At 42.8% G+C, this 24450-nt stretch overlaps 1 protein-coding gene across 1 annotated transcript; it reads right to left on the reverse strand.

Annotated features, from left to right (window-relative positions):
- Positions 1-112: 112 nt before the first annotated feature.
- LOC115141863 (uncharacterized) lies at positions 113-24310 on the reverse strand. Its single transcript, XM_029681160.2, is given in 20 exon segments — positions 113-648; positions 760-965; positions 1189-1297; positions 1491-1569; positions 1843-2004; positions 2125-2227; positions 2391-2560; positions 2821-2937; positions 3038-3132; positions 5634-5684; positions 5820-5933; positions 7034-8612; positions 8615-10107; positions 10356-11267; positions 11775-11880; positions 12068-12134; positions 13097-13205; positions 13651-13805; positions 21309-21561; positions 23713-24310. Coding segments are annotated over 19 exon segments (5877 nt in total). The 5' UTR covers positions 21410-21561; positions 23713-24310; the 3' UTR covers positions 113-499.
- Between the last annotated feature and the right edge of the window lie 140 nt (positions 24311-24450).

A 24450-nucleotide genomic window follows, 5' to 3' on the forward strand; every position in this document is an offset into this window, starting at 1 on the left:
GAAGAGATGGGTACAGAGTAGACTGTACACCACCCCCACAAACAGACAGACCATGGAGCTACTAAAACGTTTCACATCTTCTGGACTAACTATCAATGATCAAAACACTAAATACTCATCATTGCACATTCTTTAATTGTGGTTAATAATGTTAGGATGTACATTCGTCATGGAAAATTCTGTCATAACAAATATAAATAATGGAGTGAGTAAACTTGTTGTAATTGAGGATTAAACACCAAAAATAAGTGTGTTTCGGCTGATGATAATAATCATAATATTTGGCTTGTATGATTATCATTAATATAACATAAATGTATTAAAGAGACATATGATCATCAACTTGTTCAGTAGATTTTTACAAGTGCTTCTTCATTCCTATATATTCCAATATAAAATGTATTTGATTCATCTAGATTACACATCACAGTATATAATATAAAAAGCAACAATGTTATTTGAACTGTGGCAGGCTGAAGACTTTCTCTCAGAGTCGATCTCATTTTAGCACAGTCTTTGCTGTGGTCAGCATTCTCAGTGGCAGCACATCCTCCACCCATTCGTTTGGAGAGGTCATCATTCGTTCCCATAGAGCTACCTCGTCAGCATTCGAGTCCATCCAATTCACCACCGCCCCATAACTTCTGCCTGTATGAAGAGATGGGGAGAATCTAGGCTTAGCCATTGTAATCAATTGAATAAAATGAACATTTTTCTATGGAGAAATCTAGAAAATGTAATAGAAAAGTCCATTAGTACCTGTGCCAGGCCCCAGTCTTAGACCCCCCAGGAAGTTACTAGCCAACTTGTCACGGTCCCACACGGTTAGCTCCACGCAAGCGTCTTTCAGGTCTTCCTGTCTGAAGCCGTCGTACACCATGGTGTGGTTAAACACCGGCTCCACCGTCCTCCTCAGCACCCGTGTCTTCTGACGACTCTTTCTGCTCGTATCTGGGAGCACGAAGCTACGGAGGAGGTAGTCTTACAATATTATTACATATACAACCTACAACTATCCTGAGCAAAGCAAATTTGAAAGGCTGGAAATCGAGGCTAAGAAGGGAATATGTCTTTATGATAGGCCTCCACATCTTCTGTTCTCCCCAGAAACTGTAGTTCTCCTTGATCATATTTAGCCATTCATACATTTAAAATGTTGATATTATTTATGGCATGTGTCGTACGCACCACTTGACATATGGGTCGATGGTGGCCCCTCTGATGAGGGGAAGGTTCTTGCAGTCTTTCACCCAAATGTGAACCTCACCTTTGTTAGAGGGGGGGTCCTTGCCTATGCCTAGGGATCAGAATCCAGCATGATTCAGTGAATGTGTACACTAGCTTTCTATTGCATAAAAGTCATATTTTAATGTAAGGTAACTAGTTAATGAAAGCAACACATTTACTTGATAAAATATACATTTTCTATATAATAAATTGCTTATAGAGACTGGTGACAGTTAAGACATGTGAGGCGTACAGACTCTTACTGTGGGAGACCTGAGGCAGGAAGCGTATGGCCAGTTTCATCTCCCCTCTGTCATCTGAGGGCTGCAGACTGGACATGGGCTGAGGAGACCAGGGGAAGAAAGTCAGCACAGAGAGTACCCCAATTTACGATATAGAACCACCACCTCACTGGACACACTCCAAACCATACTAACACCTCCACAACCTACTGTGTATAGCGGCATACACATGTCATGTCAAACAATACTAACACGCACAGCCATTGAAATAAATAACAAAAGCAGAGATATGGAGTTCAGTTTTATATTATTGTTTTAGTACAGTGCTGAATGACACCAGTACACAGACAAAGCAGGTGTGTTGTTGTCTTACCCTGGATTTCAGAGCTAAGTAGTTCATCTGGGTGTGATTAAAGTCCCATTTGGACAGGTCCACATCCACTTCGCCCAGAAAACTGTTCCTGCCAAAGGTGTCATGGTGCCAGACGGAGAGAACGAGGGTCTGAGTTCGGAGGTACTCCATACGAAGCCGATACTGATGAAGGAACAGGAGAGAGAGATTTTGCTAAAAGCACTTTATGTCAGACCTTATGTATGTGTAGATACATTACTCTATTTAACGTAAATCATATAGAGTTTTTAGAAAATCTCTTACTCTGAGGAGCTCGTTGAAAATGGGGTTGACAGTCTTCTTCTTCACAGACGTTTTCCTCTTCCCTAGATTGGCTTTGTCAGGCACCAGGTAACTTTTAACATACCTACGACAAGAAACACAAGAATCATACACACAAGTACCATGTATTTCAGCAGTCCAATCAAATATGGAGTAGTGAATAAGAAAGCAAGGCTATATATTCCCAACATTTAGGGACCATAAGGAATCCAATCAGGGGCCTAGTGTAATAGTGGTACTATACTCACGGGTCAGAGCGGCCCCTCTTGGGGTCGTCGGCCGCCAGATCTTGGCACTGAGCCACAAAGATGTGGAACTCCCTGAGCTTCTGGACATAATTGATGGAAAACTGGATGCTCCCCTGCACCTCCACACCTCCATAGTCGCCACTGTACATTGTCATCACACTGCCACTCAGCTAACACACACACGCGCACAGAGTTAAAAACGTTTAAACAGTTCACATAAAACCATAGCCATGCAGGCAGTTCTCATTAAAGTCAGGATGTGAAAAACTATCAAATTTATGGTTAACGGGACAATTAAGAGATTTAATAAGACTGTTAATATTGTATAATCATGATAGTTGCCAATAGAAAATGGTTAGGGAGAAAATGTGCATGCTTTGAATGTGAACAGTGGTTGCGTCTTAGCAGGGCATGCGTGAAGTGAACATACAGAGGACACAGATGCCATGCCAGAGGAGCTGCTGAGTTTAGTCATAGATCTGCCCGTGTTCTGCCTGCCACCATGGTAACTGTCCTCAGAGGCGGAGTCAGTGTCTCTGCCATCGCTCTAGAACACAGACAGCAGAGCTAGAATGCCCAGTGCACATACAGACATAGTGTTCTTTGACCTAAAGCGCTCACATGGAATAAAGCTGCAGTGACTTTACCTCATTTTGCAGGAACGAGGGAACAGACTTGCTCATCTTCTTCAAATGCTCAGTGTCAGAGTAGAGGGATGAGGAGGCAGAGGGGAGGGTAGATGCTGAGGGAGGACATAAAGAGAGGTATGAGAGGTTAATTGTTCGGCTTGGTAGTAAAACCATCAGAAACTTTTACAGATGCAAAATTGAGAGCATCCTGTCGGGCTGTATCACAGCCTGGAACGGCAACTGCACCGCCCACAACCGCAGGACTCTCCAGAGGGTGGTGTGGTCTGCCCAACGCATCACCGGGGGCAAGGCCAAAAAGATCATCAAGGACAACAACCACCTGAGCCACTGCCTGTTCACCCTGCTATCATCCAGGAGCCGAGGTCAGTACAGGTGCTGGGACCGAGAGACTGAAAAACAGCTTCTATCTCAAGGCCATCATACTGTTAAATAGCCATCACTAGGCGGCTTCCACCCGGTTACATAACCCTGCAGCTTAGAGGCTGCTGCCCTATATACAGTTGAAGTTAGAAGTTTACATACACTTAAGTTGGAGTCGTTAAATCTCCTTTTTCAACCACTCTACAAATTTCCTGTTAACAAACTACAGTTTTGGTAAGTTGGTTAGGACATCTACTTTGTGCATGAACCAAGTCATTTTTACAACAATTGTTTACAGACAGATTATTTAACTTATAATTCACTGTATCACAATTCCAGTGGGTCTGAAGTTTACATACACTAAGTTGACTGTGCCTTTAAACAGCTTGGAAAATTCCAGAAAATTATGTCATGGCTTTAGAAGCTTCTGATAGGCTAATTGACATCATTTGAGTCAATTGGAGGTGTATAGGTGGATGTATTTCAAGACCTACCTTCAAACTCAGTGCCTCTTTGCTTGACATCATAGGAAAATCAAAAGAAATCAGCCAAGACCTCAGAAAAACAATTGTAGACCTCCACAAGTCTGGTTCATCCTTGGGAGCAATTTCCAAACGCCTGAAGGTACCACGTTCATCTGTACAAACACCATGGGACCATGCAGCCATCTTACCACTCAGGAAGGAGACGCGTTCTGTCTCCTAGAGATGAACGTACTTTGGTGCGAAAAGTGCAAATCAATCCCAAAACAGCAAAGAACCTTGTGAAGATTCTGGAGGAAACGGGTACAAAAGTATCTATATCCACAGTAAAACGAGTCCTGAAAGGTCGCTCAGCAAAAAAGAAGCCACTGCTCCAAAACCACCATAAAAAAGTCAGACTTTGGTTTGCAACTGCACATGGGGACAAAGATCATACTTTTTGGAGAAACGTCCTCTGGTCTGATGAAACAAAAATAGAACTATTTGGCCATAATGACCATCGTTATGTTTGGAGGAAAAAGGGGGAGGCTTGCAAGCCGAAGAACACCATCCCAACCTTGAAGCACGGGGATGGCAGCATCATGTTGTGGGGGTGCTTTGCTGCAGGAAGGACTGGTGCACTTCACATAATAGGTAGCATCACGAGGATGGAAAATTATGTGGACATATTGAAGCAACATCTCAAGACATCAGTCGGGAAGTTAAAGCTTGGTCGCAAATGGGTCTTCCAAATGGACAATGACCCCAAGCATACTTCCAAAGTTGTGGCAAAATGGCTTAAGGACAACAAAGTCACGGTATTGGAGTGGCCATCACAAAGCCCTGACCTCATCCTAAAGAAAATATGTGGGCAGAGCTGAAAAAGCGTGTGCGAGCAAGGAGGCCTACAAACCTGACTCAGTTACACCAGCTCTATCAGGAGGAATGGGCCAAAATTCACCCAACTTATTGTGGGAAGCCTGTGGAAGGCTACCCCAAAACGTTTGACCCAAGTTAAACAATTTAAAGGCAATGCTACCAAATACTAATTGAGTGTATGTAAACTTCTGACCCACTGGGAATGTGATGAAATAAATAAAAGCTGAAATATATCACTCTCTACTATTATTCTGACATTTCACATTCTTAAAATAACGTGGTGATCCTAACTGACCTAAGACTTTTTACGAGGCTTAAATTCACAGGATTTTTCACAGGATTTGTGAAAAACTGAGTTTAAATGTATTTGGCTAAGGTGTATGTAAACTTCCGACTTCAACTGTACATATACTTGAAATCACTGGCTACTTTAATAATGGAACACTAGTCACTTTAATAATGTTTACATATTTTTGCTTTACTCATCTCATGTGTATATACTGTATTATATTCTACTGTATTTTAGTCTATGCCACTCCGACATCGCTCATCCTAATATTTATATATCCTTAATTCCATTATTTTACTTTTAGGTTTGTGTGTATTGTTGTGAAGTGTTAGATATTACTGCACTGTTGGAGCTAGAAATACAAGCATTTCACTACACCCGCAATAACATCTGCTAAACATGTGTATGTGACCAATACAATTTGATTTGATTAACCTTATCATAGATCACTTACTGTAGCTATTGAATTACCCAACAATGCTAGCATTCTACAACATCTAATAAAAAGCCTGTATTCTACATTATATTTGGTATAAACTGTCTAACCCAATATCGAACCAAAGGCAAATAACATTTCTAAGAAAGGTACAAAACAAATCTTAACCATCACTGCTTCGCCTGATGTCATCAAGAGGAGCCAGCCTTCTATCTTGTCCTGTAGGGAATGGTGGAAAACAAAGACAACATTACTTTTTCACCCCAACCTGCATTAATACTGGTACCTGACCCATCCTGACAGCACCCCTATAATGCTTGTATAGTGGTTGAGAAGACAAGGGACATTTCTCACGTGGTGGCATGGATGCTGTGATGTCCTCAAGACTTTTGGCCAGATTTCGTGGGCGGGCCTGAGCTCTCTTCAATGCCTTCTGTACATGGTCCTGATCCTCATCATAATTGTCACCTAAAATATCAGAAATGAGAGAAAGAGTTGCTCATACTGTACATGCAGATGCCTTCAATAAAGACCACACATGGACGTGTTCAAAAAAACATTACATGCGGCCTCTTTACACTGATCATTTACACTGAGGGTACAAAACATTAACCTTCCTAATATTGAGTTGCACCCCCTTTTGCCCTCAGTGCAGCCTCAATTTGTCTAGGCATGGACTCTACAAGTTGTCTAAAGAGTTCCACAGTGATGCTAACCCATGTTGACTCCAAAGCTACCCACAGTTGTGTCAAGTTGGCTGGATGTCCTTTGGGTGGTGGACCATTCTTGATACACATGGGAAACTGTTGATTGCGAAAAACCCAGCAGCATTGCAACCTGGCACCTACTACCATACCCTGTTCAAAGGAACTTAAAAATATTTTATCTTGTCGATTCACCCTCTGAATGGTACAAGTATACAATCCATGTCTCAATTGTCTCGAGTTTTAACAATTGCCTTCATCTACACTAATTGAAGTGGATTTAATAAGTGACATCAATAAGGGATCATAGCTTTCATCTGGATTCACCTGGTCAGTCTATGTCATGGAAAGAGCAGGTTTTCATAATGTTTTGTACACTCAGTGTATGTAGTCTGTTGTTTACAAGCTTCTCTAGAGTTTTTAAGATGGAAGAGAAAAATATATTTGAGGTTGTCAAAAATACTTTGTTTTACTGGCTAAATTGTAAATATCATCACTCATAAAAGTAAACTCAAGAATGTTCTAGATCTATCCTGAACTGTAATGCTTAACTCAAACAAAGCTAAACTTGGCTACTTGGCTGTTGGCTCTATTAGACAACCATGTGATGTCAATAAAGTTACAAAAGAGTATCGTTCAACCCACAAATTAAACACAGGCAGCTGATTCCCTGCACACACTCTATTTACACTGACACAGATAGCCAAGGACACTGCATCCTGGATGCTGCCTCATCTACAAAAACATCTACAAGTTGATGACTTCACATGGAACCCAGATAAACAAAAACATTTAGTATATTTTCATGAAATGACACAGGTTACATAAGGGTGTTACAGTATACAGTAGATCATCAAAACTCACGGTTTGAACTGATCCTGGAGTTAGACCAAGTTTCAGATGTGCTGCTCGATGCTCTCTCAGACGCACTGAATGATGACTCACGTCCTGTGTCAGTGCTGCCCTGGCTTGACCAGAGGGCCAGGGGGCGCTGGGTTATCTTGCTATTCCTCCTGCTGTAGCGCTCCTCTGAGCCCACTAGGGTGCTGGATCTGACAAGCCCACCACTCAGGTCAAGTTCAGCCCCAGGCGGGCCTTCTGCCTCCTTCTGCTCCTTCCCTGCCAGGGCAAGAGCAGTGTGGACGCTGGTCTTCTCTGTGATCCCCAGGTAATGGCGGTAGTCTCTGGGAACAAAGGCCCGAGCGCGAGGTGTCAGAGATTCAGACTCGTCTGATGATTTTGAGGACCGCCTTGAACCAAGAAGTGCTTGCTTGTCAGCACTCTGTCGTCTACCCTGTGTCCTTTTAGCTTGAAAAGGACTAATATCTAGTGTCTTTTTAGGGTACAACAGAGAAGTTTGATCCTGTTCCTCATTCATGTCTAATGTGAACATACTGGTGGCACGCCGAAGGGAACTTGCACGTCCACTTCCACTTGAGTTTCCAAAACTGTCTTTTCTAGCTTTGTGAGACCAAGATTCCTTTCCTGCGGTGCTTTGGGGCTTCAGGGCCTTTTCCTCTTTGCTGAAGTCCTCTTCTGAGCTCCTTGATACACCAGGGGCTCTTTGCAGCTCTGACTCTACGGTGATTTGAGGTGAGAAGTTGGCTTTAGTGTCAATCATAGCTCCTGATCCCACCGCAACTGATCTAGACTTTGACTGGTGCACTTTAGTGTCAATCATAGCTCCTGAACCCGCTCCAATCGATTTAGATCTCGACTGGTGCTCTCTGTCTTTGTTCCCCCTGACTAAATATGGAGGGCGAGATGGAGAAGAAGGTGAAGATGTTTTCTTAAGCCGGCTCTCATCCAAAGGTGGTCTTGCACTGACCTTTTGTGACCGGCCGGGGGAAGATTTGCTATAGAAATCAGGGTCAACACATTGCTTTAACTCAAGCATTGAGTTCTGGGCATCCATTGGCTCCTTCTTTTTGAGGCTTTTGGGTTCGTCAGAAGAGATCGGCCCTCTGCTATTCGAAGTGGCCTCACCCCAGAAGTTACGAAGATTCTTAAACTGCGAGCGGTTTGCTCCAAGACCTGGGGACGACTTCTCCAGCCTTTGATTCATTGTGAAGACTGTGAAATTCTGTCTTTTTCTGTCAGAGGAAAGGTTGGAATCGCCTTTGTGGTCACTGTCTGATTCGTTGCAGATTGACCTCAGGTCAAACTCAGACTTGGTAAACCTTTTATTCAGCTTTCCTGGGGCCGATGATGGAATTTGAGTCAAGCTGGAGTCCCCTGCTTCTTTTGATTTACCTGTATAAAATATAGGCCTGTTCTTCTCCTGCTCCCAGAAGCACTTGAGCTGCTTTATCTTGTCTGCCTTGCTATCCTGCCGAGGGGGAACCTGCTTCAGAGTGTGTGGGCTATTTCCTTTATCTGTAATGGTGTGGTCTTGTTTTTTACTGGACACACATGACTGCACAAAATCTCCTTTCATTTCGTTACCCTCCTTTGCTTCTTCATTGACATAGCTCTGCTGAGTTTTTGGGGAAAACTGTTCACCTTTTTTTCAACCTTGTGTCTAGACTGATGGAACTTCTTAGAGTCTGGGCTGGTTACAGGCTGGAAGTGTAGTTCAGGCAGTGGATTGGGACTGAACGGCATGTCAGGTTGGGGTTTTGGTATGGCAGGTGAGAGCTTCACAGGCTGGGGGTTAACTGTGGGCTGAAGGAGCAGTTCAGGCTGAGGACTAAGTGTGGATGGGGAGAATCTCTGAGGTTCTGGACTGAGTCTGGACTGGGACACCGTGTCAGGCTGAGGATGGAGTCTAGTTAGGAAGACTATTTCTGCCTCTGAGCTTCTTCTGCCTACTGTCATTGGGGATCTTCTGAGATCTTCTTCTGTTAATGTCAAATCGTCCTCTTCACTTTGAGCCCCATGAGTGTAGCTAACATCCAAGGTTGGCAGTGTACATATCTCTATAGAGGGAGCAATAACAACACTCTGTTTGGGTGTGTATACCTCCTGTTTGTAAGGGCTAACACTCGGCTGAACACTTCTCACATCTTGACTAGCAGAGTTTTGTTGAGTATCTAGGCTTAACCGTTCACCCTCTTTTCTATCCCCGAGGTTCTTCCTGGACGACCCCTCCACACTGTATGACTCTGGGCCAGGAACAGTTCTATGAGACTTATCTGCTGGTTCTCTCTCTTTCTCCATTTGTTGCTGTCCTTTGTCAGTGATTGATCTGCTGATGAGTATCTTGGGCCCGGTGTTGCCCTTCTCCCAGAAGGACTTCAGGTGGGAGATTTTGGGTGGTTGGTTCTCATCTTGGACCTCCTCCTTCTCTTTGACTTCCTGTGTTGTGACCTGTGGTCCAGTAGCTTTGGCTGGTGGGCCACTGACCTTCTTCACATCCTCTTGCCTATATATCACATTGTCTTCTCTATCTAACATCACTTGCTTGAACTCCTTCCTATATGCTGCTCTCAGCCTCTCAGCCTCAGACATGCGTCTCTTGGGCTGGTATGATCTTTCTGTATTCAGAGGTGACTGGTCAGGAGGTTGATTCACAGAGGATTCAGACTGAGATCCATCCTCTACATCTGGTGTTAAACACACTGACACTCCTTCTCCAATACTTTGTATATGCAGGCTGGGGTCAACATGTAGAAGTTTTCTCTTCATCTCTGGAGCTTTCCCCTCCGTCTGCTGAGACCTGCTCTCAAAGGTAGGCCGATCATCTGTATCTGTTTTCGCAGGGCCAATCACATCTTCCTCCATGTCTGGTTGATCACTTTCAGTCTCCAGCCAGTCATTGCTGTCGGTGCTGCGGCTGAACCACTCTAAGACTTTAGATATGGAGTCGCCCTCTTCCCCTGTGGATTGGGGACTACGGGGGGCTAATTTAGAGGCAGGTTTGTGCCCTAATAGTTTTTTACGAACATGCTTATCAGGCTTATCCCCAGGGTTTTTGAGTTCATGATGCATCCATTGTTCTGAAAAAAGAAAGTTAATGAAAGTGTTATGATGAATGACAAAATAAGCTGAAAAACTCTAGGTTAGACATTTCAACAGTGGCCTAGTAATATCCTTCATCATTAGTGAGAATTCCATTGATTGATCACGTTCCTGTATAAACAGTACCCTTAAGCCAAGCACTTGAGTGACTTTGAATACATTTTCTCACTGGTTTTAGATTGTTGTGTGGGCTCCATGAATTCTCACTTTCTGTCTTAGGACTTACCTACAGTGCTTGGAGGCAGACTATCGTCCTCCTGTCTGATTGCAGTGCCCATATTGCAGGTTCTTATCATCTCCTTGTCCTGCATCTCAATGAGTTGAAAGGCTGCATGCTGAGCAGGCTGGTGGTGAGTAGGGGCTGTTAGTTCTGAACTCGGAGAGAGTGGTATGGACAGAGGTTCTGAAAATGGACCATCAGACCTCTCTCTGCTCTGAGGAGGACCCATACAGACGAACTCTCTCTGGATGAGACCATCGCTACTCTTCTGACCACCTGTGTAGGATTTATCTGTGTGTCTGTAATTATCAGAGTGTGTGGCTGGTCTAAGCTCCAACAGTCTGAGAGGCTTTGGCTCACTCAGGGGCCTCAATGGAACTTTGGAACTCTCAGTTTCCCTAAGAAGAGAGGGGGTCCTCACTGAGTTATCTGAGGGCTCCTCTGCTCTCTTCTCTCTCTCATGGGCCTCTTTCTCTCTCTCCAGCTCAGTATTGGTGGAGACTAGGGTTAAATCCTTCAGTGGCTTATGGGAGAGGTGACTCAAAATGTTCAGTTGCTGACTAGAGGGAGAAACTGGAGTTGCAATGTTCTGTAACTCACAGATGGAAGATGGAGTACTTTTCTCTAACTGAACATCCAATGCCCCCTGGCTGGACTGGTTGGAGCCCCAGCTAGAGACATGTTGGAGACTTCCCTGAGGGGCAGGGGCGGTAACCTTTGACCCAGCTACATGACCTTGCTGCCCAGGAACGGAGACATCACTGCCTGTAAGAGAGCTCTGAGAGCGCCGGGAGAGGAAGGTTCTCTTCTTGGGCACAGGCCTAAATCCTAGAGAGGACCCTTCGGAGGTGGCAGACCCTGCTGAGTTGTGACTGGTGGAGTCTGCTGTCATGTGAATCTTCAGGGGAGATAAGGGCTCTGTGTGCGTGAGAGGAGATGATGGAGGAGATGATGATTATTTACTGTGATAAGTTCTTGCCTTGTCACAGGCCTGGTTGACATCAGTATCAACTTACTACAGATGTAGGATCCTAATTTGACCTATATTGCCACAGCTAAAATAATCCCGCATCAAAAGGATTTGAATGTTTAGTCCATAATGTTGCTTGATTGTGAATATGCTATTAGCTAGACAAAAGGTGGCTCCATGAAAAGTGCAATACTGTTAATATAACAGTGTGTTTTTTCAGAATTTATGTAAATCACAGAGCTCATCTGAAGTCCAGGAACATTCTGAGCAACAAAAGGATGACCAAATGAAGATCCTACATTTGTAAATCCCTATTGTGAATCAGCCAAAATAGGTTCTCATAGCATCCTGAAAGATCAGGTTACTCAATTCGACTCAACCTCCTTTTCTTCTATTTACCTGTATGTTTGCATAATGCTTGATTGTGTAAAAAGGTGTATGCACTGCACTCTAACCCGTTTCAGATGCTTTCTCAGCCTCTTGATTTCCATTGGATAACTGTTTTTCTGTCTTTTCTACTTCCAGAATAAGGGATGCTCGATTAAAAGGATTGTGCCTTGGCTGGAATGAGAAGAGAAGAACATGATTAGGAAATGCAATTGGTTTATGAATCTATATTTCATAATACTGTCATACTGTGATATGGTGATTGTTCTGATTTACTTCTGATTTTCCAAGATGAAAATGCTTTGTTTGTTTATTCTGTTCATGCTTCACATATATTCTCTGCAAATGAAATCTCACATACCCTTCCCGGGGAGCGCACCACTGAATTTAGTCTCTCTTTTTCTGCATCTGATGCACTGGGGCTTTCGCTGAAAAAAAAAGACAGAATGACCACTATCAAAATAGAATATGAATTGGGGTTGTATACTATAAATGAGTTGCCCTCAGAGCACCAGGATAGACCACAGATTCCAGTACAGTGTATTTGCATTTCCTCATGAAATTCCTGAGCACCTCTGTGACTGGCTGTTCAGTGAACACGCCTCCTGCATAACTGATGCCTGTTCACATGTGATTAATTGTGACATCAAAGGGAGGCAGGGCTGTGGAAGAGCCGACTCACCTAGAGAGCTGGATGATGCCCACTGGGAGTTAGGGAGGTAAACACAGCCCATTTTACCTCATGCATAGCATGCCAAACACACCAAGCTTCACTACAAGACTTCACTTTGTAGTGACTTTAGGAAGTGGTGTAAGATATCAGAATTAAACATTTTCGGGAAACAATTTCCAAAATCTTCCAAACCCCCTCCCTACGCAAACTCTTGGCAGCCCCCCTCCCGAATTTGAACCGATTCAAATACAAGTGACTGTGCAGAGAATCATACTGCCATGTTATCTGTACAATAACAGCCAAACGTAAAATTAAAGGCCTATCAAATTGAATTACCGACTTCTTAAAAGAATCCCTTTTTATAGCATTCCCATAGTGACTGACTCCTAGCCTCGTGAGACCACATCCTGTAAGTATAACAGAGCAGACAGATTCCATGCAAACAGTGAGCACCACCTATGTTGACTCCAATTGAGTCACGAGACACACCTAAGACGCACACACACCACAGGACTCAGGAGCTGTTCAAACACCCGAGTATCTCACTCACTCTGTGCAGGCAAGCACTATGATTGATCAATCATGATGAACTGCTATACTGACTTAGCCTTAAGGCATGGTTATGAGACTAGGTAGAGTAATGGGTTACAGTAGAGAGAGGAATGGATTAGGGATGGATGAGGAAAGAGGGGTGGGAGGAGGGGTGCATTGGATCACCTGTTCTCTTGGGGCCGTGTTGGTGCCACCAGGAGCCTGGCAGGTTTTGGAGGGGGGGTGATGTCTGAGACTTTACCGCTGACTGCTCTGGGTCTGGACAGAGACCCATCTGAAAGAAAGAAAGAAAAAGACAGACAGGCAGACAGACAGGCAATAAGTGCTTACAGTACCCTCACTATAAACTCAAAAACCCATGTCTGCTGATGATCTGTACATACCAACCCAATATCATAAACTTTACTTATACCACAGCATTGTTGAATAGTTGTTCCTGATTGGTTAGAAGGACGTTCTAGAATGGACATTAAAACCAGATAATGGGACAGTTGGAAAGATATCGGGACACCTTGCAATCATGACGCAATAAGCGTTTAGTACTAAATACAGTACCTTTGTGGCCTGACTTTGAACTCAAAACAGTGTGGTTTGGTAGCACTCTTCAGTACACATTCTACTCTGATGTATGTGTGTACTGCACACATGCTTAACTTTGTGTGAGAATGACTTACTGAATGCAGCACTCAATTAGTGTTTGAACAGTGCTTTTGACCCACCTAAAGAACCTGCTTTCCTCTGCTTCATGGAGGCCAGGATGATTTCGGAGCCATGGATCTTATCCCTGTGTCTCAGAGACTTGGCCTCGTAAAACCACTCTCCTGTCAGATACTTGAGCCTGCTCTCCACTGGGGCGCTGGTTTTCTGCAGCTGCCTGACGGGAAAAACACACACAGGTGCATTACAGTATACAGGATACGGTACAGTTACCCATTAAACACATTACATAAGCAGAGGTCATAGCTAGAACACAGTTCAGTCAAGGATGTGATTCTGAATAATTACCTTTAGGTAATGCCATTCAATTAAATGGATTGAATAAATGTATCACTAGTCACTTTAAATAACGCCACCTTAATAATGTTTACATATCCTACATTACTCATCTCATATGTACAGTTGAAGTCGGAAGTTTACATACACTTAGGTTGGAGTCATTAAAACTCATTTTTCAACCACTCCACACATTTCTTGTTAATAAACTATAGTTTTGGCAAGTCGGGTAGGACATCTACTTTGTGCATGACACAAAGTAATTTTTGATTACAGATAGAATATTTCACTTATAATTCACTGTATCACAATTCCAGTGGGTCAGAAGTTTACATACACTAAGTTGACTGTGCCTTTAAACAGCTTGGAAAATTCCAGAAAATTATGTCATAGCTTTAGAAGCTTTTGATAGGCTGATGGACATCATTTGGAGGTGTATATTTGGATGTATTTCAAGGCCTACCTTCAAACTCAGTGCCTCTTTGCTTGACATCATGGGAAAATCAAAAGAAATCAGCCAAGACCTGAGAAAAACAATTGTAGACCTCCACACGTCTGGTTCATCATTGGGAGCAATTTCCAAACGCCTGAAGGTACCACGTTCATCTGTACAAACAATAGTACGCAAGTATAAACACCATCGGAACAAGCTGCCGTCATACCGCTCAGGAAGGAGACGCGTTCTGTCTCCTAGAGATGAATGTACTTTGGTGCGAAAAGTGCAAATCAATCCCAGAACAACAGGACCATGTGAAGATGCTGGAGGAAACAGGTACAAAAGTATCTATAGCCAGAGTAAAACGAGTCCTATATCGACATAACCTGAAAGGCCGCTCAGCAAGGAAGAAGCCACTGCTCCAAAACCACCATTAAAAAAGTCAGACTACGGTTTGCAACTGCACATAGGGACAAAGATCGTACTTTTTGGAGAAATGTCCTCTGGTCTGATGAAACAAAAATAGAACTGTTTGAACATAATGACCATTGTTATGTTTGGAGGAAAAAGGGGAGGCTTGCAAGCCAAAGAACACGATCCCAAACATGAAACACAGGGGGGGGGGGGGGGGGCCGCATCATGTTGTGGGGGTGCTTTGCTGCAGGAAGGACTGGTGCACTTCACAAAATAGATGGCATCATGAGGTAGGAAAATGATGAGGATATATTGAAGCAACATCTCAAGACATCAGTCAGGAAGTTAAAACTTGTTTGTAAATGGGTCTTCCAAATGGACCATGACCCCAAGCATACTTTCAAAGTTGTGGCAAAATGGCTTAAGGACAACAAAGTCAAGGTATTGGAGTGGCCATCACAAAGCCCTCACCTCAATCCTATAGAAAATGTGTGGGCAGAACTGAAAAAGTGTGTGCGAGCAAGGAGGCCTACAAACGTGACTCAGTTACACCCAATCTGTCAGGAGGAATGGGCCAAAATTCACCCAACTTATTGTGGGAAGCTTGTGGAAGGCTACCCAAAACGTTTGACCCAAGTTAAACAATTTAAAGGCAATGCTACCAAATACTAACTGAGTGTATGGAAACTTCTGACCCACCGGGTATGTGATGAAAAAAATAAAAGATGAATAACTCATTCTCTCTGCTATTATTCTGACATTTCACATTCTTAAAATAATGTGGTGATCCCAACTGACCTAAGACAGGGATTTCTTACTAGGATTAAATGTCAGGAATTGTGAAAAACTGAGTTTAAATGTATTTGGCTAAGGTGTATGTAAACTTGCGACTTCAACTCTATAAACTGTATTCTATACCATCTAATGCATCTTGCCTAGGCCGCATGGCCATCGCTCATCCATATATTTATATGTACATACTCTTATTCATCCCTTTACATTTGTGTGTATAAGGTAGCCGTCGTGAATTTGTTAGATTACTTGTTAGATATTAATGAATGGTCAGAACTAGAAGCATAAGCATTTCGATACATTCGATTAACATCTGCTAACCATTTGATTTGGTTGAGAGACACACTATAGGCTAAACGTTGACGGGGAAAGGTACATTTACCACCACATGAGTTAACAATCTAAACCTATAGACATGGGAACACAATACAGAGCTTGTGCCAAATAGTTTCACATTCTTTGGGAGGAGAAAACACTTATTTCATTCAATCAGTGTTAAATGAGGGAAGGCTCAGCAATGATTTCCCTTAGAATTCCTTGTTGGTGATTAAGTAATATGTTTTCTTTGTAACAACATTGTTGAGCTGGATATGCACTGAGAGTACATACAATAATTGCCTGTGAACAAGTGAGTTTGACCAAGACAGTGACACCATTACTAGTTTCTATTCATGGTTGTTCTGTGTAACTACTCTCATATTATGAGGGAAAAATAATTCCTTGGGCAAACAAAAGGGCCATACCACCACAGGCAACCACCTGAAGCTGCAGCATATATGTTTGAACACAACTCCTCACTAATGCCACATCATAAACTCAGCAAAAAAAGAAACACCCTCTCACTGTCAACTGCGTTTATTTTCAGCAAACTTAATTAACATGTGTAAATATTTGTATGAACATAAGATTCAACAACTGAGATATAAACTGAACAAGTTCCACAGACATGTGAGAAACAGAAATGGAATAATTTGTCCCTGAACAAAGGTGGGGTCAAAATCAAAAGTAACAGTCAGTATCTGGTGTGGCCACCAGCTGCATTAAGTACTGCAGTGCATCTCCTTCTCATGGACTCCACCAGATTTGCCAGTTCTTGCAGTGAGATGTTACCCCACTCTTCCACCAAGGCACCTGCAAGTTCCTGGACATTTCTGGGGGGAATGGCCCTAGCTCTCACCCTCCGATCCAACAGGTCCCAGACATGCTTAATTGGATTGAGATCCGGGCTCTTTGCTGGCCATGGCAGAAAACTGACATTCCCGTCTTGCAGGAAACCACGCACAGAAGGAGCAGTATGGCTGGTGGCATTGTCATGCTGGAGGGTCATGTCAGGATGAGCCTGCAGGAAGAGTACCACATGTGCCTGCAATGACAACAAGCTCAGTCCAATGATGCTGTGACACACCGCCCCAGACCATGACGGACGCTCCACCTCCAAAATCGATCCCTCTCCAGAGTACAGGCCTCGTGTAACGCTCATTCCTTTGACGATAAACGCGAATCCAACCATCACCCCTGGTGAGAAAAAAACGTGACTCGTCAGTGAAGAAACCTCCCAACGAGCTTCAATGCCATACAGCACTCCTTCCGTGGCCTCCAACTGCTCTTAAAACGCTAGTAAAACTAAATGCATGCTCTTCAACCGATTGCTGCCCGCACCTGCCTGCCCGCCTAGCATCACTACTCTGGACGGTTCGGACTTAGAATATGTGGACAACTATAAATACCTAGGTGTCTGGCTAGACTGTAAACTCTCCTTACAGACTCATATTAAGCATCTCTAATCCAAAATTAAATCTAGAATTGGCTTCCTATTTCGCAACAAAGCCTCCTTCACTCATGCTGCCAAACATACCCTCGTAAAACTGACTCTCCTACTGATCCTTGACTTCGGCGATGTCACTTACAAAATAGCCTCCAACACTCTACTCAGAAAATTGGATGCAGTCTATCACAGTCCCATCCGTTTTGTCACCAAAGCCCCATATGCTACCCACCATTGCGACCTGTATCCTCTCGTTGGCTGGTCCTTGCTACATATTCGTCGCCAAACCCACTGGCTCTAGGTCATCTATAAGTCTTTGCTAGGTAAAGCTCCACCTTATCTCAGCTCACTGGTCACCATAGCAACACCCACCCGTAGCACGCGCTCCAGCAGGTATATTTCACAGCAGGTCTATTTCACTATATTTCACATCCCCAAAGCCAACACCTTCTTTGGCCGCCTTTCCTTTCCTCTGCTGCTAGTGACTGGAACGAATTGCAAAAATCACTGAAGTTGGAGACTTATATCTCCCTCACTAAATTCAAGCATCGGCTGTCAGAGCAGCTTACCGATCACTGCAGCTGTACACAGCCCATCGGTAAATAGCCCATCCAACCAACTACTTACCTCATCCCCATTTTATTTTTTTTCTGCTCTTTTGCACACCTGTATTTAGTGTTAATTGCTAAATTGTAATTACTTCGCCACTATGGCCTATTTATTTCCTTACCTCCTTACAAATGGTTCATTGAAAAAGCATGGGAAACAGTGTTTAAACCCTTTACAATGAAGATCTGTGAAATTATTTGGATATTTACAAATTATCTTTGAAAGACAGGGTCCTGAAAAGGGGATGTTTCTTTTTTTGCTGAGTTTATATAATACACTTTATTCGATTACGGAAGTGATATCAGGTTTATAATCAAATCATATTTAATTGCATTTGTTTACTTTTTAAATATGCAAACTAGAGAAAAGGCTAAACTGGAATTTGATGATGAACCTGACTTCTTTGAAAAGCTACAGTGTCTTTGCTGTTTGCCAACTTTCTTGTGAAATATAATTCTGTTACAATAAGAGAAACAGTGCACATGATTGGGAATCTCAAAGGTTTTGCCACTAGCAGGGTTAGGAATCATCTTACCTTTTGCATTTGACATTTTAGTCATTTAGCAGACGTTATCCAGAGTGACTTATAGTAAGTGCATTCATTTTAAGATAGCGAGGTGGGACAACCACATATCACAGTCATAGTACAGTAAGTACATTTTTCCTCTATCAAGAAGCTATCAGCAAAGTCAGAGGGGGGTAAAGTGCAAGTGTTAGTTCACGAAAAGCCATTTTCAAATGTTTTATTTTTTTATTTGGGGCGGGGGGGTGTTGCGGTGAGAAGTGTGGGTGCTGTGGGATTATTTCAGATACTCTTTGAAGACGTAGGGTTTCATATGTTTTTGGAAGATGGACACGGACCCTGCTGCCCTCAGCTTCAGGGGGAAGCTGGTTCCACCATTGGAGTGCCAGGACAGAGAAAGGCTTGGACTGGGCTGAGCGGGAGCCACCCTCCCGTAGGGGTGGAAGGGCCAAGAGACCAGAGGTGGCAGAACATAGTACTCAGGTTGGGGTGTAGGGTTTGCGCATAGCCTGAAGGTGGGGAGGGGCAGTTCCTCTAGCTGCTCCGTAGGCAAGTACCATGATCTTGTAGTGGATGGAAGCTTTGACTGGAAGCCAGTGTAGTGTGGGGAGGAGCAGGGTGACATGGGAGAACTTCGGAAGGTTGAACACCAGGTGGGCTGCAGCGTTCTGGATAAATTGCAGGGATTTGATGGCACAAGCGGGGAGCCCAGTCAACCTCGAGTTGCAGTAGGCCAGACGGGAGATGACAAGTTTCTGGATTAGGACCTACACCACTTCCTTTGTGAGGAAAGGTTGTACTCTATGAATGTTGTAGAGCATGAACCTGCAGAGCGAATCACTGCTTTGATATTTGCAGTGAATGACAGGGTGTTGTCCAGGATCACGCCAAGGTTCTTTGCATTCTGGGAGGGGGACCCCGTTGGAGTTGTCAACCGTGATGGAGAGGGAGGAAAAGCAACTCCGTCTTGTCGAGGTTGAGCTTGAGGTGGTAGGCCGACATTCAAGCTGAAATATCTGCCAGGCACGCAGATGCGTGTCGCCACCTGGGTGTCAGAAGGGAGGAAGGAGAAAAATAGTTGAGTGTCATCCTCATAGCAATGATAGGAGAGACCATGTGAGGATATGACGTAGCTGAGTGACTTGGTGTATAGAGAAAAGAGGAGAGGGCCTAGAACCGAGCTCTGGTGGACACCAGTAGGGAGAGTACGTGGTGCAGACACAGATCCTCTCCAAGTCACCAGGTAGGATGCCGCCTGCCAGGTAGGATGCAATCCAAGAGTGTGCATAGCCTGAGACGCTCAGCTCTGAGAGGGTGGAAAGGAGGATCTGATGGTTCACGGTGTCAAAGGCAGCGGATAGATTTAGGGGGATAAGAACAGAGAGAGTCAGCTTCGGCGATGCGGAGAGCCTCTGTGACATATAGAAGAGCAGTCTCGGTTGAGTTACCTGTCTTGAAGACTGACTGGTTCTAGTCAAGAAGGTCGTTATGAGAGAGATAGCGAGAGAGTTGGTTTGAGATAGCACGCTCAAGTGTTTTGGAAAGAAAAGAAAGAAGAGATACCAGTTGTAGTTTTTGACATCAGAGGAGTTGAGTGTTGGTTTCTTGAGGAGGGGAACCACTTGGGACATTTTGAAGTCAGAGAGGACATAGCCAGTGGTCAACGATGAGTTGATGAGGGAAGTGAAAAGTTCTCCAGAGATGGTCTGGAAAAGGGAGGAAGGGATGGAGTCGAGCGGGCAGGTTGTTGGGTGCCGACCTCACTAGTCGCTGGATTTCATCTTCTGTGTGAGTGGGACCAGTGGACTCTATAGGTTGAGTGAATAAGGAGCGGATATCGTCAACCTTCTTTTCAAAATGATTGACAAAGTCGTCCACAAAAAGGGAGGAGGGAGGAGGGAGGGGGTGGAGGATTAAGGAGGGAGAAGGTGGAAAAGAGAATGTAAACAACCCTGGTCATGTGAAAGGGGGTAGCACAGTATTACACATGATTGGCGCTAATCCTTTTACGCTAAGGCAATGGCTGTACACAGACAAGTCAACCATACAGAGTCAGTCTACAGTCTTCTACTGTTAGAAATAGACTTGTCTGGCCAACTCCATTACAGAATGAATAGGCCTTTGTTTCTCAACTTTTGTCTCACTGTGGAACTGCTTTGACAAGAAGGCTTAAGACTGAAGCTAATTTAAGATACCCAGTTGTCCTTAGATTGCCCGTCTGAATGTGTAATGACATGACAAGAAATTCTAAGTATGTCTGAGTATACATCAACACAACGTTGTTTATATAGTGGATGTGCCTCAGGATTCCATGGTTAAATGCAGTGAGGTGTATCTCTGTGTTCTACCTCTGAGGGTATCTATTTCGGACCATCGAGCCTGCATTTTTCTCTCCCACGTGGTTCTGTAACGTTGAATTGGAGTGATAATCAAATTGCTTATCTCACATTGAAGCCTCTCTGTGGTGTAGGCTGTGTCTGTATCCGGCTGAGTTATTATTATATTACAGGCAGACAAACATCCCCTCACCAGCCTGTTTACCACTCCCACACAGGTTGGGGAGGTTGACATAGACCCACTGTCTTCATAGAATGAAAGGGAATGAATAGGCACTAAAAAATAAAACAATATTGAAAACATAACATTATTGCATTATTGCAAATATTGCACATTTACTTGCAATACACAAAGCATGTATTTGATTACATAACTATAATTTCAGCTAGAGGTTGGAGATGCTAAGTGGGGCAACACTAATGCTGTAAAAATAAGATGTGAAAACTAGGAAATACTCTAATCTCAGTCATGGTTCAGAGCTGTGAGAATATGGCTATCACAAACTCACTTGATCCTCTCCTCCTCTGCTTTCTTCAGCTCTTCGTCTCTCTTCAGCACAGTCATGATCATCGACTGTTCCTCCTCCGTCAGATGGCTCAAGTCTATCATGGTGACTCAGGTTCTCCCTCTCCCCAAGGCTGGTATGGATAGGGCCTGGAGTTGGGCCTTGTGGCCTGTTGAGGCAGTCAGTGATGGGATGTGATGGGCAGCGTCTGTCTCTAAGCTCAGAGCTCCAGAGGCATTGCTCAGGTATCTAGCATCTGCAGAGTTGATATGAATATTCAAGGTAAGGTGATAAACCTCTTCATGTCAAGATCAGGCTCTGCATGGAGAATGTTGTGAAGACTGTAAATGAACAGTCAATCATGCTGGATCAAACACTAATTCAGTCAATCATGCTGGATCAAACACTAATTCAGTCAATCATGCTGGATCAAACACTAATTCAGTCAATCATGCTGGATCAAACACTAATTCAGTCAATCATGCTGGATCAAACACTAATTCAGTCAATCATGCTGGATCAAACACTAATTCAATAAATAATGCTGGATCAAACAGCAATTCAGTAAATCATGCTGGATCAAACAGTAATTCATTTAAGTTAATGTGATTTTCCTCTGCGGTCACATGGACTAAGTGTACTCTGTATTATTTTCTCTCAACTACAAACACCTCTGATGATGTGCAGTGGGTGGAGAATTGGACTAAAGTGGTTCAATTAATGTGCTTTAGTTTTTTCTGAACACTGGAGAGATCAATGCCTTGTTAAATAAATCACATACAGTGAGTGAAATAAGGTGACTAATCATGATTTACAGTCATTGAGAAACAAAAGACTATGTTGAGTTGGCAGTCAGTTGAAATCAGAATGACCGTAATTTTGCCATACCTATGCTGGGTATAATTAATCCCTAAATAGGTAAGGATTTATTCCTGTGTAAACGATCGGACATATTGGCTGCCTTCACACACAGCCCAATTCTGATCTTTTTTCCACTAATTGGTCTTTTGACCAATCACATCAGATCTTTTCACATAAGATCTTTTTCAGAGCTGATCTGATTAGTCAAAAGAACAATTACCAAAAAGATCAGAATTGGGCTGCCTGTCTAAATGCCATGTTGAAACCCATCATTCAAATGTTTTTTTCCCTTCTCAATGAAATTCTGCTGACTTCCCTTAGTTTGAATTTAGATGGGTTGCCTGCTTTACTTAAATCAATCACATCTCTATAAATACATTTTATAGTTTGTGCTACCCAGTAGGCTACATTCAAAGACACAATTTGAGTATTGTTATCGCCAACTCAATGATAAAGTAAAATAAAATTGATGTTGACACTAGAATTCATTGTCAATTGAATATTCAGTCATGTTCCTTGATCCATAAAGCCAACTTTTGCATGTTAAATACTACACAACTCGAGTTGACCAGAGATCTCGTTGACTTCAGGTCAACTCTGATAGAAGTTATGAATACTTTGTCCTTCATTACCAACAGCAAATACAACACCAGAAACCTTGTGAAGACTTGTTAGTGAAAATGGCTTATAAATGTTGGGCAAACAGCTAAAAAGCATACAGCTAAAAAGTTGTCAGATAAAAAGTTACATGAATATGGAAGCCACATAATGAATGCTACCTCTGTCCTGTCTCAGTGATTTGGACATTGATGTTAGGTATTCACATTATAGTTCAATGTAAGACATTTCGTAATGTCATATTGTGCGTGTGAACTGTCTATAAATCAGAGGTAGGCTTTTTAAAAATAGATATATGTAGTAGCCAAGTAGCAGACAACAGTGTTAACTTATAAAAGGAAATGTTTTGTGCAATGTGATGTTTTTGCCTACTTAATCTGTCTCATAACTAAGTTAGTGTAATTGGATAATTAAATTGCATCGACTCATGTCTTCTCAGAAAGAGACGCCCTAAAGCTCTTTAAAATAAATTTACATTTGTTGTATATAGGACAACAATGAGATCAGCCTTATAAAGAAAAACATTTTATCATTATTATTTATATATATTTTTAATGTACACCTGCACATGCCCACGACATGAAAAACACCACCAAAAAGTAGCCTAAATAAAGAATAATAAAAGAATACACAGCAAAGGTCTCTGAAGTCTAAATTCATTGTATAATATTTTCTGTCTAGCCTTAGGACGTTTGAGGCAGCTTGTAATCATATCCGTTCACAAGTGTTGCCTTCTGAACTGTGAGGATTGACAGCGAATAAAAAGCCTGTGTTATGTCAAGAACAAATGTCATTGTGGCTTCACAACGCTCTCATGTTTTCCTCATAAAACGTTAAAATCTGAAAGAACAGTAGGTTGATATCTTATGTTGTAACTTTTTGCAGACAAATACAGACCAACCAAAAAATAGTAAGTAAAAAGTTTTACCTTGTTTTGGAAGCTACCTCTGTAGAGAAATTCGGAAATCCACTGGAGGGAGGTGGGTCTCACTCAGACTCAGGGGAGGTATGCGCTTCACTCAAACGGGTTAAGTGCCCATAATGACTGCTGGTCACTGTTCAATGTCAACGGCCAACTTTGATAGCAGCCTATAATGTAGCAACTTCAAGTGTATGATGAGCTAAAATCATTGAAAAGCCAGCTGTCCCAACAAAACGAGTGTTATCGTTTTTTCACACGTGTATCTAGGCTAACGTTAATGTAATCGTACTACAATCTTATTACAATGCCACAATGGGAATAAATCAAATTGTGTAAAATGTACACGAGGAACACTAACAAGGTGCTAATTTATTAGCCGTGCCATCTGGCATATTCCCTGCCAACTGTGGCATTCTTAACTTCAAGATCCAACCCACAAAGTCATGATGATTGTTGCAATAATAGCGGTGAGTATGTTTGTCAAGGAGGAGTGTAGACCTGAGGCTTGTTGGGAAGACAGTTGTTTGAACAGGTTGGCGTGTACAAATGCAAACGTGAATGTTGATAAAACAACACTGTAAATAGTCTCCAAGTGATTGCATACATGCTGTTGGAGTAAAGTAGATTTCATCCAAATACAATATACAGATATACAGTAAGCTACATTACTGTATAATAACCACAGGTTTGTAGTATAGAAATTGGACACAGGGTGGCAGTCTTGTTCAGATAAAGTATACAATA

The sequence above is a fragment of the Oncorhynchus nerka genome, linkage group LG14 (assembly GCF_034236695.1).
Source record: "Oncorhynchus nerka isolate Pitt River linkage group LG14, Oner_Uvic_2.0, whole genome shotgun sequence".
Taxonomy (NCBI): domain Eukaryota; kingdom Metazoa; phylum Chordata; class Actinopteri; order Salmoniformes; family Salmonidae; genus Oncorhynchus; species Oncorhynchus nerka.